We start from the raw sequence: 16,355 nt of genomic DNA, 5'->3' as shown, positions 1-16,355 counted from the left end.
TTAAAAGGCTGACCATAAAACCTAGTTTGCCTGCATTGTCCCAGCATAATTAATACTGCCCCTTGTTACTCTCACAAGTATCCAGTTGATAAATTATATGGTCATCCTATTTATAGGTTAGGCTTGATACGAGCTATATTGAAAAATTAGTTTATTAGATACTTCTAAAATATTATAGTTTGAAAACATTACTTTAATGAGGAGAAACTAACTAAATTGTTCACCTGGGGCACCTGGATGCCTCAGTCAGTTAAGCATCCAACTTTGGCTTAGGCTCAGGTCATGATCTCTCAGTTCATGTATTCAAGCCCCACGTTGGTCTCTCTGCTGACAGCTCAAGAGACTGGAGCCTGCTTCCAATTCTGTGTCTTCCTCTCTCTCTGCCCCAACCCCACTTGTGCTGTGTCTCTCTCTGTCTCTCAAAAATAAGCAAACGTTAAGAAGAAAATTTTAATTGTTCGTCTAGGAAATAGTATAGTGTGTTTCAGTACATGCACAACTAATGGCTCAACAACATAGACCTAACTATTAATTGAATGCGGTATTGATATGGTCAGAATGTGAACACAGATTTCCAAATATAAGACATCATATGGAATCATACAATTTTAGATCAAAAAGTTACCTTAATCATCTCATGCCAGTCAGAGTGGCTAAAATGAACAAATCAGGAGACTACAGATGCTGGAGAGGATGTGAAGAAACGGGAACCCTCTTGCACTGTTGGTGGGAATGCAAACTGGTGCAGCCACTCTGGAAAACAGTGTGGAGGTTCCTCAAAAAATTAAAAATAGATCTACCCTATGACCCAGCAATAGCACTGCTAGGAATTTACCCAAGGGATACAGGAGTGCTGATGCATAGGGGCACTTGTACCCCAATGTTTATAGCAGCACTCTCAACAATAGCCAAATTATGGAAAGAGCCTAAATGTCCATCAACTGATGAATGGGTAAAGAAATTGTGGTTTATATACACAATGGAATACTACTTGGCAATGAGAAAGAATGAAATCTGGCCTTTTGTAGCAACGTGGATGGAACTGGAGAGTATTATGCTAAGTGAAATAAGTCATACAGAGAAAGACAGATACCATATGTTTTCACTCTTATGTGGATCCTGAGAAACTTAACAGAAGACCATGGGGGAGGGGAAGGGGGAAAAAAAAAGTTAGGGAGGGAGCCAAACCATAAGAGACTCTTAAAAACTGAGAATAAACTGAGGGTTGTTGGGGGGGGGGGGCAGAAAAGTGGGTGATGGGCATTGAGGAGGGTACCTGTTGGGATGAGCACTGCGTGTTGTATGGAAACAAATTTGACAATAAATTTCATGTTAAAAAAATAAATAAATAAAAATCATCATCTAGTGACCCTTTCGTTTTTTGGATGAGGAAACTGAAATCTAGAAAGGTTAAGTGATTTGTTTAAGGTTTTAGGGCTAATTAATAGAAAATTTAACAAAAACCAGATCTGATCCCCAATCTTAGAAATTTTTTCTCTTAAAAAATGTTTTTTTTCAGCCTATTCCTGAGGAAAGCTAATTGAAAAAGAAATAATAATGTTCATAATTTTCATGCAGCATATCAGTGCTTTCATGCCTTAAAAATTAAGAAAAATTATCTACCTCTGTGTGGTACAAGATGGTCTTCAACTTCTGTTGTACCTCGAATTACTACCCACTATACTATTTATCCCCGGGATAAAGACAAGCGATGGGAAGGTAAGTAATAATTTCTGTGGAAGAGTCTAGGCTTTTCTAGATACTTTGTATCGTTTTGTGGAGAGAAATATTTTTCATGATAGTATAAAATCATCTAATAATATTTCATAGCTTTACCAACACTATCACTTACTGATATTGAGATAAGCAAATATCTGCTAAGTTTAAAGTAGTAAATCCCAAAGCCGAAAGTTGGCTTCTAGAAGCTAAAGTAAGATCTACACTGGAAAAGAACCTAACAGAACGTCCAATTAATACACTAATATACTTAGTATAATTTTCATGCAAAGCAGAGGGGCAATTTCTATAAGTAATGCTTAGTACAGTATAGTTTGTAACCCAGTATGTGATTTTTATCAGATCATGTTCATCGCAGAATTTTCATGTATTTTTTTAAACATTTTTTCCTTCCAGGAGTGAACATGGAGAGGTTTGCGGAAGAAGCAGATGTAGTTATCGTTGGCGCAGGCCCCGCAGGACTCTCTGCAGCAGTCCGTCTAAAGCAGCTGGCTACTAAACATGAAAAGGACATCCGTGTGTGTCTCGTAGAGAAAGCTGCTCAAATAGGAGCTCATACTCTCTCAGGGGCCTGCCTGGATCCACGTGCTTTTGAAGAATTATTCCCAGACTGGAAGGAGAAGGGAGTATGAAAAATTGGTTTTTATACAAAGTATAATCTTTATTCTATCTCTATTTCCAAATTATAGAATATGGAAAACCCTTTTCACATAATTCTACCTCTTAGAGGATTATTATAGATAGGTATTTTTTTAACTTAAAAAGAATGAAAAAAATTGAGTCCTATCAGATTTTGAGGGTATTTCCTAACTTGTTCCATAGGTGTTTATATCATTGTTCTTATTAAAGCTTTCTGTCAATTTCCTGGAGCAGTGCAATATGTAAAACCGAAGAAGATAGTCTAACCAAATGGTCTAAAGAAAGAAATTAATATGGCCTCTCATAACCTAAGCAGAAAAGGCACTGGTATGATACGTAGAGAACTGTGTTAGTTTTACTGCTTTCATAATTTGTAGGACCTTGTTTAAAATCTTACACTTTACATGTCTTAGTTTTTTCTTCTGTAAGATGGGTTATGTTATGTCTGCCAACATTAGAATATTCACTACCTGTGAATATACTTTGTAAAGGTCAAAAATTATATGATTTCTGTATTATTTCTGTATGGAGTAAATTGAATTCCAAAAATTTCATCTATGTTTTTCTTTCTAAAACACCAAGCTCAGGGCACTGGGGTGACTCACTCAGTCAGTTAAGTGTCTGACTTGGGCTCAGGATGGTGAGTTCAAGCCCCACATCGGCCTGCTATCTGCGCAAAGCCCACTTTGGATCCTCTGTTTCCCTCACTGTCTGCCCGTCCCTCGCTCTCGCACACTCTCCTGATCTCTCTCTCAAAAATAAATAAACACTAAAGACTTTAAAATAAAAGACCAAGCTCCTTTAAACTAGAAATACTTTAGTTATACCTAATTAACTTCCTTTTTACAATATTGTATCAAAAATAGATCTCATTGAATTGCTATAGTATCAATTATGTTAGAAAAAGATTTTCTAAGCCCAACTGAGCAGATACAATCCATTACATACATGTTAATTGTCTGTATCCAAAGGAAAAATAAAACTTCTCTTCTGTTTTCATCAAGCAGGAAGTTACAACTTGAAGCAAGCACCTAGGCTAACCTCCCACAGAGAGAGGGAGACAGGAAGCCATGTCCAAGATGTCTCCAAGCCCCCCCCCCCAACAAAGACATTTCTGGGATGTAAAACTGGCTTATTTAGGTTCTAAAAAGATTCCTAAACATCTCAAAGAGACAAAGAGGATTTATAGTTCCAAGTTTTCTAAAGGAAATGATGAAAGAAAAGTGAGGAAAGTAGTTCACTTTCCCTTTGACAGTTTTTTTTTATTATTTCTATTTATCATTACAAATATGAACTAAAAATTTCCTTCTTTTTCCTTCTTTTGTTTTCAGGCTCCACTTAACACTCCTGTAACAGAAGACAGATTTGGAATTTTAACGGAGAAATACAGAATTCCAGTGCCAATTCTTCCAGGTAAGGTATGATAAATATTTGTAGTATCTTAGAATTCCATACATGGAAGGAACTACATTTCATCTGGTGAAATCCCTTCCTCTTACAGACGAGAAAACTGAGGCCCAGAGATTTGAAGGACTTACCCAAAGTTATATAGCTAACTTGTAGTAAAACAAGAATAGAACCTGGTTCTTTGTCTTTGAGTCTAGAACAATTGAGATAGCCTTGTAAGCCACTCAGAATTTTAATTTAGTGTTGTAATGTTGTTTTTATTTTCGTGATTAGAATTTTTGCCAAAATTGTAGAAAATAAATGAAATTATGACCATTAGATAATGTGTATATTTACACAGAAATTATACATTGATTAGAATTTTTTAAATGTTTTATTTATTTTTTGGAAGAGAGAGCACAAGTGGGGAAGGGGCAGAGAGAGAGGGGGACAGAGGACCCAAAGCAGGCTCTGTGCTGACAGAAGTAAGCCCAGTATGGGGCTCAAACTCATGAACCGTGAGATCATGACCTGAGCCAAAGTCGGCCACTCAACTAACTGAGCCACCCAGGCACCCCTATATTGATTAGAATTTTTAAGTTAAGCATTTGTGTATTTTATTTAGATATTTTATTCATAAAATGTCAGACTGATAAGCATATATTTGTAGGTCTTCCAATGAATAATCATGGCAATTACATTGTCCGCTTGGGACATTTAGTAAGCTGGATGGGAGAACAAGCAGAAGCCCTTGGTGTTGAAGTATACCCTGGTTATGCTGCTGCTGAGGTTTGTACAGCTTTATTTTGGTTTTAATATTTATAAGAATCTCTTTTCTTTTGAATATAAACCAAGGATAGTACAAATGTAAAGAAATAGATATTTTAGAAAAGCCATGGAATTTCAGAATTGTAAGATTAGAAGGAATCGTGAAAAGATCTAATCCAAAGAGTACTTGAATTCCTTATTTTGTACCTTCATCAAGTGATTGTCTAATTTACAATTGAACACCATTGGGAGTGAAATAATCTCTATCTGATGTTTGGATTGTTGATAATACTCTCTTGTATTGAATAGAAATATATCTTCTGTTTCACACCATGTAGAACAAATCTGTGCCCTCTTCCAAGGACAGTTTTCCAATTATAATTATGCCCTCCTCTCTTCTTCCTCACTTTCACTCTGGTGTTTTTTCTTTCCTAGGTTAAATATTCTCAGTTCTTTCAACCGTAATGTTACATAGTTTGAGTTCCTTCAGTATTCCTCAGTGCCCTGAGATTCTTCCCTTTTTATCCTCTTTGTAAAGCGGCACCCCAAATGAAAAAACTGCTTCAAGAGAAGAGCTATTGCCTTCTTCATTCTGGAATCTGTTCTGTTTCTCTCAAAATAACTTTTGGCAAACATACCATACTATTGATTCGCACTGAGTGTTACTGGGGAAATGATTAAAAATAAAATCCTTTACTGGGGCTCCTGTGTAGCTCAGTTGGTTAAGCCTCTGACTCTTGATTTCTGCTCCAGTCATGATCTCAAAGTTCGTAAGCTCGAGCCCCACGTCAGGCTCTGCGATCACAGTACAGAGCCTGCCTGGGATTCTCTCTCTCCCCCTCTCTCTGCTCCTTCCCTACTCATGCTCTCTATCTCTCAAAATAAATAAAAATAGATAGATAGATAGATAGATAGATAGATAGATAGATAGATAGATAAAATAAAATCTCCTACAAACCCAGAAAAATCTGTATAAGTTATAAAAAAAGTTTTATTTAATGAGCATTAAACCAAGACTGCAATGCATGTCACAGGCAGTCTGCTAGGGAGATTGCCAAAACAGAAAGAAATATCATTCTCTCACATAGCCACACAGATACAATCCATTACATATAGTTTAAGTGTCTTTATCCAGAGGAAAAATAAAATTTCTTGTATCTTTTTGACAAGCAGAAAGTTATAACTTAGAACCAAGCACCTAGCCCAGACTCCCACAGACACAGGGAAATAGGACACCATTCTCCATGGTGTTCACATTTCAAATATGTCTCCATATTTGGAGAAACACGTTTCTGAGATGCAGATCTGGCAGGAGTCTTAAATAAGACTTTTAAAAACATTCCTATATCTCAGAGAGACATAGAAAGGGTTTACAGCTAAGTTTTCTAAAGGAAAGAATTGGAAGAATCGGCAGGAGGGGGAGGGGAGTTCTTTTGTTTTCGGCCTCAGGGAAAATTGAAAAAAAATTTTTTTTAAGTTTTTTTATTCAGAGAGAGAAAATGAGCTGGGGAGGGGCAGAGAGAGAAGGGGACAGAGGATCCAAAGCCAGCTCTGTGCTGACAGCAGAGAGCCCGATGCAGGGCTTGAATTCACGAGCAAAGCTGTGAGATCATGACCTGAGCCAAAGTCAGACACTTAACTGACTGAGCCACCCAAGTGCCCCTCAAAAATTTTTTAAATTTGTTTTTACCCTTACAATATGTAAGTCAAATAAAACATGTAAGTCCCTGTATTATAATTGGTGCTATACTAATTTTTGTTTTCCCAGCTCATATATATGCATTTGGGTTTTTAGACCCAAATGTGGGGTTTTGCATTTTCCTGATTAAAATATTCTTGACTGGGATCAGTGTAAGTCACACTTTGTAGAATCTATGACTTTTACTTTTTGTGAACAGACACACACATATACACATAGTCTCTTACACTTTTCTTCTTTTCCTCAGTCCGTTAAAGATCATCATCAATAGATTAATGATCTGTTTGTTGGGTTTCTTTGTACTCTGAGTCAGACTTCAGTTCTAGTTCAAAGCCACATTTCTACAGTTGATTCATTTTTAGGGTAAGAAATAAAATATTTATATGTTTTTCTTTTCATATCCATTGCTGCTAATCCTTGTTTCATCTTTTCACACCTGTGCTTTCTGTGTGATTCTAGTGTACATTTTGTACTTCCTTTCTCAAGAGCATTTTTCTCCATAGGGGAATCGGAAGCCAAGTAAGGGTTACAGAGGATTGATTGCTATTTCTCATCCTCAGAATTACCCTTTTGACCAGTTTTTGCCAATCCTTCTTGCTCCAGAAATAAACTTTGATCACCTTTGGGCTGTCTTGAACCTCTTTCTGTTTTGTTTTGTGGTTTCATTTTCTTTGGTGTTGTGTTTTGTTTTGTTTTGTTTTGTTTTGGCGGGGGGAGGGGGTCTTAGCTCATTTGGAACAGAGGCTTTCCTGACACTATTGTCTTCCCACCCACACTGATGGTCTTCATTTGTTACAGGCCCTGATTTCAGGTTCTGTATACGTGTTTTTGATACCTGATCTCTTCAGAGAGCTTTTTGTTTATTGTTACTGGTTTCTTTAGTGACCTCTGTAGTAGCTTACCACTTTTCTTCTTCAAAAAGTTGTGGCATTTCTTTCATTTCCAACTGTTAGAGCTGTGTTCTTTTATACGCTAGAAGGGAGTATCTTTAAAACATGTGTCTCTTTTTTTGCCTAAATGTTTTAAAGCCTTTATTTCTGTAATCTAGAGAACATGCTCACTTTCTTAAAAATCTAAGACTGTTTATTGTTTCTTTTCAAGGTGGTTGTGAATCCTAGGTGATAACAAAATATGTCTTCATTTTAGGTCCTTTTTCATGAAGATGGTAGTGTAAAGGGGATTGCCACTAACGATGTAGGGATACAAAAGGATGGTGCCCCAAAGGTAAACATCTTAACAGTTATGAGCTTAACAAACTGACAAACAAAACAAAGATAATCAACTTAAATGCAATAATTCAGTTTTGTTACAGAGTGTATGCTAATAGTGTGTGTTAGAATATGATTAATGTGGAATTTTTCTCTTGTTAAAAAATACAGAAGCATTTTTGAACTAAAAAATGACTTAGACAAGTCGATATAATGTGTTTAAGAATACTTCTTTAAAGAGAAAAACATGACTCATACAAATATAAAACAAACATGTGACAGATTTTATTTTACTCATTAATAAATGACAGACTCAGTGAGCAGTTCAAGGAGAATTCAAAAAACATACCCATGTATAGGTCATCAGTAAACTGCATTGCCACTTCCACAATTTTCATTTCTATGGACAAGAGTCATTTGTATTACTATCACTCATGTTGATAGAGTCTTTGACATGATTTTAATATCTTTTGGTAAATATTAAACTGATTGCTTTCCTTTCATTCAGATATAATCCTGGTTGGTTTTCACGTTTTTACAACTTTTATTTTTGAATTTGCAAAGAAAAGCTCTAAGGGGATGGATCCATAAGATTCCCTGGAAAGGACAAGGAAAAAAAACATGTTGCTTTCCTGTAACAATAGGACAAAACACAAATTAACATCTCAATAAATTAATTTGTCAATTCATATTTATGTGTTTATTGTCTTAATTTCTCAACTAGATCATAAGCTCCATGAGGGCAGAGATCATGGAGGGTTACTCCAGTACCTACCATATAGTACCAGGTAATATCAGGTCCTCAATAAATATTTGTTAATTTAGAATTTATCCTTCCTTCTGCCATTCTTGAACAGAATTGGGAATCTCGTATTGAGTCTCCCTGCAGATGTTCCTGTTTCTTACTGCTTCCTGCCTAGAAATAAGCAAATGGCAAAGCTTTGGAGTCTTACCCACTTCATTGTTCTTCTAAGGGTTTGACCAGATTCATCAGAATTATGTGAGGTCTGGGACTCAGTGTGTCCTGTACTAGGGCCCAAGAAGTTTTTTGTTTTTGTTTTTGTTTTTGTTTTTAATGCTTATTTTTGAGAGTGCAAGGTTGGGGCAGAGAGAGAGACATAGGATTGGAAGCGGGCTCTGCACTCACAGCACCAGTATTGTAAGAATGTATATATACGAGGGTGTATGTTTTATAAACATTGTTTTTGATCACAAATAAACTGGAAACAGTTAATGGTTATTATGCATTAGCAGAACAGGTGAATAAGCTATGGTATTTCCACATGGACTACTACTATACAGCCTTTGAAAAGAAAAATTTAAACTATACAGTGACTTGAAAAGATTTTCATGAAGTAGTATTGAGAAAAGATGCAGAACAGTTTGTATTATATGATCTCATTTTTTGTAGAATAAATCAAGAATCGAAAAAATTTGTGTGTATGTATCTCAGAATATATGTATGTTTATGTTTTTGGGTAAAACTGTACATACTAGATTGTTAATATGGTTTATGGATGAAGTATAATAAAAGGAAGCAGACAAGAACAAAATAAAAAGGTACTGAGTGAGAGTACTTACAGGATGTGTATGCAAGTGTTATATACATGTATGCATTATTATGACACTAGTAAGTATTGCTCAAGAAAAAAAAATTACCAGTAAGCATGTGAAAGATGTTCAGAATTTCTAGTAACCAAAGAAATTAATTTATTGTTAAATTAATGAGATAATTCTTAACCATTCAGACCGAAAATATTTAGCACCAAGTATATTCATGTAAGAAATGCTTTATAATAGTGAAACACACTGGAACGGTGTGATTGTCCCACTATTGAGAATTGTTTAAAAAATTAGGGGACTCTATTCAAGCATTAAAACTGAATGCTATAAGAGGACGCCTGGTTGGCTCAGTCAGTTAACTTTATCAAGACTCTTGATTTCAGCCTAGGCCATGATCTCACAGTTTGTGGGATCGAACCCCACATCACGCTTTGTGCTGACAGCACGGAGCCTGCTTGGGATTCTTTCTCTCCCTTTCTATGCCCCTCCCCCTTCTTACTCTCTCTCTCCATCAAAATAAATAAATAAATATTTTTAAAAAATATTTGCCTTATTTGGTGTATATTGCCTTAGACAAATCACTAATGTGAAAGCAGTTATAAAACAGTTTGTCAGTGTAAAACTACTATCTGTATGAATGTCTGCACACACACATACATGCAAGCAAAATGAATAGAGAAATATCAGAAAAGATATACTTCATTAGAGACTTTCCTGATTATTCTGTATTCCTTTATTAAGTAACTTTATTGAGTATCTACATCATGGTAGGTGTTAAGTGCAAAATATATAGAGCAAAAAAGAAGTAAAGACTTTAATTGTAGCTCTTTTTCTACTTGGAAAAAAATTTCAGTTTTATAATATACATTGAACAATAGAGGACAAGTATAATTAAAGTAAAAAACAAGTAGCTAAAGAGTATATTTGGTATGATTGTGTTAGAAGGATATTAATAGGCTCTGTATAATTTTTTATTCATGGAATTTTCTGGGATGATTCACAAGAAAACTATTAATAGTGTTTTTTGCTTCAGATGATGAGACTGGAAAATTGAGCAGGGGGAAATGGCTTTGCACTTTTCACTTTATTTTCACTTGGAGAGAATTTTTTTAGCAGGAGCATGCTTTATTTCATTTTTAATTCTTATGCATTCATTCAGGTACTTTGGAAGTTATAAAGAAAAATACAACAGAGACACAGGATATATTATAACATTTTAAATTAGATTCCACTTACAGCAGTACCTAGTTTTATTTCTAGAGTTATGTATTTGTACTGTTTCTTCCATACCTGAATCATGGTTCAATTCAAAACTGACCAGACAACTGATGAATGGATGAAGAAATTGTGGTTTATATACATAATGGAATACTACTTGGCAATGAGAAAGAATGAAATATGGCCCTTTGTAGCAACGTGGATGGAACTGGAGAGTTGTTACGCTGAGTGAAATAAGTCATACAGAGAAAGACAGATACCATATGTTTTCACACTTATGTGGATCCTGAGAAACTTAACAGAAGACCATGGGGGAGGGAAAGGAAAAAAAAAAAAAAAAAAAAAGGTTAGAGAGGGAGGAAGCCAAAACCTAAGAGACTCTTAAAAACTGAGAACAAACTGAGGTTTCATGGGGGGTGGGAGGGAGGGGGAGGTGATGGGTATTGAGGGCACCTGTTGGGATGAGTGCTGGGTGTTGTATGGAAACCAATTTGACGATAAATTTCATATTAAAAAAAAAACTGACTAGAATGTGAATATCTTTTAAATTGTCAAATGTTGCAATTTAACATTTTTGTTTTTTAGACAACATTTGAGCGAGGACTAGAACTACATGCCAAAGTTACAATTTTTGCAGAGGGTTGCCATGGACATCTAGCCAAGCAACTATATAAGAAGTTTGATTTGAGAGCCAACTGTGATCCCCAAACCTATGGAATTGGACTCAAGGAGGTATCCTGATTTGTTTTTTGTAATTTTCATTTTGAAATATGGAATTTAAACTTGTTTGTATTGTTATGTAGTTTATAACATTGATATAATTTTATAGTTGTTATATTTTTCCTTGACTTGAGATGTTCATTATGACTAAAAAGATTTCAGATATTTTTTAAGGGGCTAGAAAGCACTGCTAATCAAATTCCATTATTATCTAAATTGTATCTACATGTAATTGTTTTATCAAATGTTGCTCGAAGGGTGCCTGGGTGGCTCATTTGGTTAAGCATCTGACTGTTTCAGCTCAGGTCATGATCTCACAGTTCATGGAATCGAGCCCTGCATCGGGCTCTCCACTGACAGCCTAGAGCCTGCTTGGGATTCTCTCTCTCTGCCCCTTCCCTGCTTGTATTCTCTCTCTCAAAATAAATAACTAAATAAACTTTTTTAAAGAAATGTTTGATATCAAAGTCTTGAACTTAAATATTTTTTTTAAGTTTATTTATTTGGGGCGAGAGAGGGAGCGAATGGGGGAGGGGCAGAGAGAGAAAGAATCCCAAAGCAGGCTTCACACTGTCAGTGCAGAGCCCAGCGTGGGGCTCGGACTCATAAACTGTGAGATCATGACGTGAGCCAAAATCAAGTCAGATGCTCAACCAACTGACCCACCCAGGCACCCCAAAAATACTTGTAATATTAATTTTTTTCATTATAATGCCATCTGCCCTAATAAGATTTGACCTGATACCCATATGCTGTTTGTAGGGTGACCGCATCTTACAAGAATTGTTTCTTCAAAATTGCACTGTGAAGATAATTTAGTTTATGAAATATATACTCAGCCGTAGTATATTGATTTGAAACCTAAAATTTAATTAGGTTAAGTATTGTATATATTCTCAGTTTATCTGATCTCTGTTTTCCCAAACCTTGTGCTTATTAGAGTATAAAAGATTAATTATAACCCTTTTGTTTAATTTTTTTTAGGGTAAAGCTCAAAGTTTCAAATTCCATATATAACTAGATTTATTGTGAGTAAAGGCTTAATTGTTTTGGTAGGTTGCAGATAGCACGTAACGTTATCTGATTTTTAAATAATATTTCAGATGGAAATTGTTTAAAATTAAAACTAACCATTCTGAAAATAGATGAGCAATTTTTTTCATTTGGGGGGGTAGTGCAGGAAAGCATAAACTATATTATTGAAGAATAACATATGTAAAGCAACAGGTCTTAAGTGTACAGCTCAAGTAATTCTTGTAAGGTGAACACACCCATGTAACCACCAGCCAGATCAAGATGCAGAACATTACCAGCACCCCAGTTTTCCTCATCTCTTCAGGTTGTTTCCTATAGACTTCATAACTTTTCTGACCTGTTTCCTTTAGTCCGGTTTATCATGCTGCAGTTTGATATAATTTTCTTTGATATGCGAAGTACTTTTTTTGTGTTTCTCAGTGTATTACTTTTTTTGTGTATTACAGTCTTTGACTTGAAACTTTCATAACTAAGACATAAAACTTGGCAAGTTATATATATTGTGGTGATAGAAAATATTTAATACTCTAGGACTTTTTTTTTTTAAGTTATGGATTATTGATGAAAAGAAGTGGAAACCTGGAAGAGTAGATCACACTGTTGGTTGGCCCTTGGACAGACATACTTATGGAGGCTCTTTCCTCTACCATTTAAATGAAGGTGAACCCCTGGTAGCTCTTGGTTTTGTGGTAAGTTACATGCCCAATATGGAAAATTCTGTTAGAGTCATTGGATCATCAGTGTTATGATATCTGCAGCATGTAAAATTCTTTTTACTTTAAAAAAAAAAAAATGCTTTTCATTTAAAGGTCCCTTTCTAACTTTGTCAGTCTGTAAAGTGCTTGTGGCTATTATTGGCATTAGTCTATAGCTTTTTTTTTTTTTTAATTTTTTTTTTCAACATTTTTATTTATTTTTGGGACAGAGAGAGACAGAGCATGAACGGGGGAGGGGCAGAGAGAGAGGGAGACACAGAATCAGAAACAGGCTCCAGGCTCCGAGCCATCAGCCCAGAGCCTGACGCGGGGCTCGAACTCACGGACCGCGAGATCGTGACCTGGCTGAAGTCGGACGCTTAACCGACTGCGCCACCCAGGCGCCCCAGTCTATAGCTTTTTAAACACTATAAATATACTTTATGTATACTTTAGGAATCATAGCTACTAAATGCCCAACACTATGCTAGATGCTTCACTGAGAATTCTAAGTTTCATAATAATCCTAAGAAGTAGGTGTGTCCTTATTTTACTGACAGGACACTGAAGTCCAAACAAGTTAAACAACTTTCTCAAATACACCCATTAAATGACAAGAGGCAGGATTCACACCTGAGTCTGTGTGACTTCAAAGCCCATTTTCCACTTAGGCATGCTGTCACTAAAAATGAAAGCAGCACTGGGTTTGAATCTATAACTTTTATCTATTTATTTTATTTTTTCAATATATGAAGTTTATTGTCAAATTGGCTTCCATACAACACCCAGTGCTCATCCCAAAAGGTGCCCCCCTCAATACCCATCACCCACCCTCCCCTCCCTCCCACCCCCCATCAACCCTCAGTTTGTTCTCAGTTTTTAAGTCTCTTATGCTTTGGCTCTCTCCCACTCTAACCTCTTTTGTTGTTTTTCTTTTTTTTTTCCTTCCCCTCCCCCATGGTCTTCTGTTAAGTTTCTCAGGATCCACATAAGAGTGAAAACATATGGTATCTGTCTTTCTCTGTATGGCTTATTTCACTTAGCATCACACTCTCCAGTTCCATCCACGTTGCTACAAAGGGCCATATTTCATTCTTTCTCATTGCCACGTAGTACTCCATTGTGTATATAAACCACAGTTTCTTTATCCATTCGTCAGTTGATGGACATTTTAGGTCTTTCCATAATTTGGCTATTGTTGAGAGTGCTGCTATAAACATTGGGGTACAAGTGCCCCTATGCATCAGCACTCCTGTATCCCTTGGATAAATTCCTAGCAGTGCTATTGCTGGGTCATAGGGTAGGTCTATTTTTAATTTTTTGAGGAACCTCCACACTGTTTTCCAGAGTGGCTGCATCAGTTTGCATTTCCACCAACAGTGCAAGAGGGTTCCCGTTTCTCCACATCCTCTCCAGCATCTATAGTCTCCTGCTTTGTTCATTTTGGCCACTCTGACTGGCGTGAGGTGATACCTGAGTGTGGTTTTGATTTGTATTTCCCTGATGAGGAGCGACGTTGGGCATCTTTTCATGTGCCTGTTGGCCATCCGGATGTCTTCTTTAGAGAAGTGTGTATTCATGTTTTCTGCCCTTTTCTTCACTGGGTTGTTTTTCGGGTGTGGAGTTTGGTGAGCTCTTTATAGATTTTGGATACTAGCCCTTTGTCCGATATGTCATTTGCAAATATCTTTTGCCATTCCGTTGGTTGCGTTTTAGTTTTGTTGGTTGTTTCCTTTGCTGTGCAGAAGCTTTTTATCTTCATAAGGTCCCAGTAGTTCATTTTTACTTTTAATTCCCTTGCCTTTGGGGATGTGTCAAGTAAGAAATTGCTATGACTGAGGTCAGAGAGGTCTTTTCCTGTGTTCTCCTCTAGGGTTTTGATGGTTTCCTGTCTCACATTCAGGTCCTTAATCATTTTGAGTTTATTTTTGTGAATGGTGTGAGAAAGTGTGAATGGTCTAGTTTCAATCTTCTGCATGTTGCTGTCCAGTTCTCCCAGCACCATTTGTTAAAGAGACTGTCTTTTTTCTTTTTTTTTTTTTTTTTTCAACGTTTATTTATTTTTTGGGGGGACAGAGAGAGACAGAGCATGAACGGGGGAGGGGCAGAGAGAGAGGGAGACACAGAATCGGAAACAGGCTCCAGGCTCCGAGCCATCAGCCCAGAGCCTGACGCGGGGCTCGAACTCATGGACCGCGAGATCGTGACCTGGCTGAAGTCGGACGCTTAACCGACTGCGCCACCCAGGCGCCCCGAGACTGTCTTTTTTCCATTGGATGTTCTTTCCTGCTTTGTCAAAGATTAGTTGGCCATACGTTTGTGGGTCTAGTTCTGGGGTTTCTATTCTATTCCATTGGTCTATGTGTCTGTTTTTGTGCCAATACCATGCTGTCTTGATGATGACAGCTTTGTAGTAGAGGCTAAAGTCTGGGATTGTGATGCTTCCTGCTTTGGTCTTCTTCAAAATTACTTTGGCTATTCGGGGTCTTTTGTGGTTCCATACAAATTTTAGGATTGCTTATTCTAGCTTCGAGAAGAATGCTGGTGCAATTTTGATTGGGATTGCATTGAATGTGTAGATAGCTTTGGGTACTTTTGACATTTTAATAATATTTATTCTTCCAATCCATGAGCACGGAATGTTTTTCCATTTCTTTATATCTTCTTCAATTTCCTTCATAAGCTTTCTATAGTTTTCAGCATACAAATCTTTTACATCTTTGGTTAGATTTATCCCTAGGTATTTTATGCTTCTTGGTGCAATTGTGAATGGGATCAGTTTCTTTGTCTTTCTGTTGCTTCATTATTAGTGTATGAGAATGCAACTGATTTCTATACATTGATTTTGTATCCTGCAACTTTGCTAAATTCATGTATCAGTTCTAGCAGACTTCTGGTGGAGTCTATCGGATTTTCCATGTATAATATCATGTCATCCTCTTCCGTGGACCTCTCCTCTATGCTTGGCTCCAGAGAATCCGTTCTGCTAGTCTTCTGGCGATATTCTGGGTTATTTAGGCAGGTGTAGGTGGAATCTAAGTGATCAGCAGGACACGGTGAGCCCAGCGTCCTCTTACGCCGCCATCTTCCCCTCAAAAAAATCTATAACTTTTAAATGTAAGCATTTTCTCCCTTTTGGCCACTTATGTCTTTGCAGTAAATTACATCTTGAACCTTGCAAGGAATGGAAAAAATAAAGTTACTGCGCCTTGCAGTTGGTCGCAACTTTATAATTTAATGTCATAATTAGACTTGTATGTGATACATTAAATTTTTGCATTATTGGTGTTTTTTGACAGATAGCCAAGGGTTCAGTATATCATTTTTGTATAGTTGTTCCAGTGACTTAATTTTTTGAGAGCAAAAAAGTTTTGGGTATTAATTTTAGCGTTTTGATAATGCCTTGTAAAATGTAGCCTCTAATATTTCTTGTCTTCTTTTTTTCTAAGTATGATTACATTCTGTTTCTTCATTTGTGCCTTAGTAGCACCACATATAGTTTATTAGTTTATTACCAGAGTGGGTATTGATACATGAAAAATAATTACAGCTCCTTTCGTAGAAACATAATGTTAGCCACTTACCTACAAATACTTTTCTAATTTGAACTTTTATTTACAGAGCACAAAGATTTATTAATACGGTCTACATTTTTAAAGTTTGGCCAAATACAAACACATGGTATCC

The 16,355-nt window shown here is 36.5% G+C and overlaps 1 protein-coding gene across 1 annotated transcript in view; it reads left to right on the top strand.

The window, feature by feature from the left end:
- ETFDH (electron transfer flavoprotein dehydrogenase) overlaps positions 1-16,355 on the top strand; it is a 35,240-nt gene that overhangs the window by 7,858 nt on the left and 11,027 nt on the right. Inside the window, exons 2-8 of the mRNA XM_043566536.1 lie at positions 1,579-1,719; positions 2,134-2,363; positions 3,708-3,789; positions 4,433-4,551; positions 7,376-7,453; positions 10,804-10,950; positions 12,522-12,662. Of these exons, the coding sequence (XP_043422471.1) occupies positions 1,579-1,719; positions 2,134-2,363; positions 3,708-3,789; positions 4,433-4,551; positions 7,376-7,453; positions 10,804-10,950; positions 12,522-12,662 (938 nt within the window). The remainder of the gene's footprint in view (positions 1-1,578; positions 1,720-2,133; positions 2,364-3,707; positions 3,790-4,432; positions 4,552-7,375; positions 7,454-10,803; positions 10,951-12,521; positions 12,663-16,355) is intronic.

The sequence above is a fragment of the Prionailurus bengalensis genome, chromosome B1 (genome assembly GCF_016509475.1).
Source record: "Prionailurus bengalensis isolate Pbe53 chromosome B1, Fcat_Pben_1.1_paternal_pri, whole genome shotgun sequence".
NCBI classification, from domain to species: Eukaryota; Metazoa; Chordata; class Mammalia; order Carnivora; family Felidae; genus Prionailurus; species Prionailurus bengalensis.
Note: the sequence above shows the minus strand (reverse complement) of the source record. Positions and strands in the feature narration are given on the sequence as shown.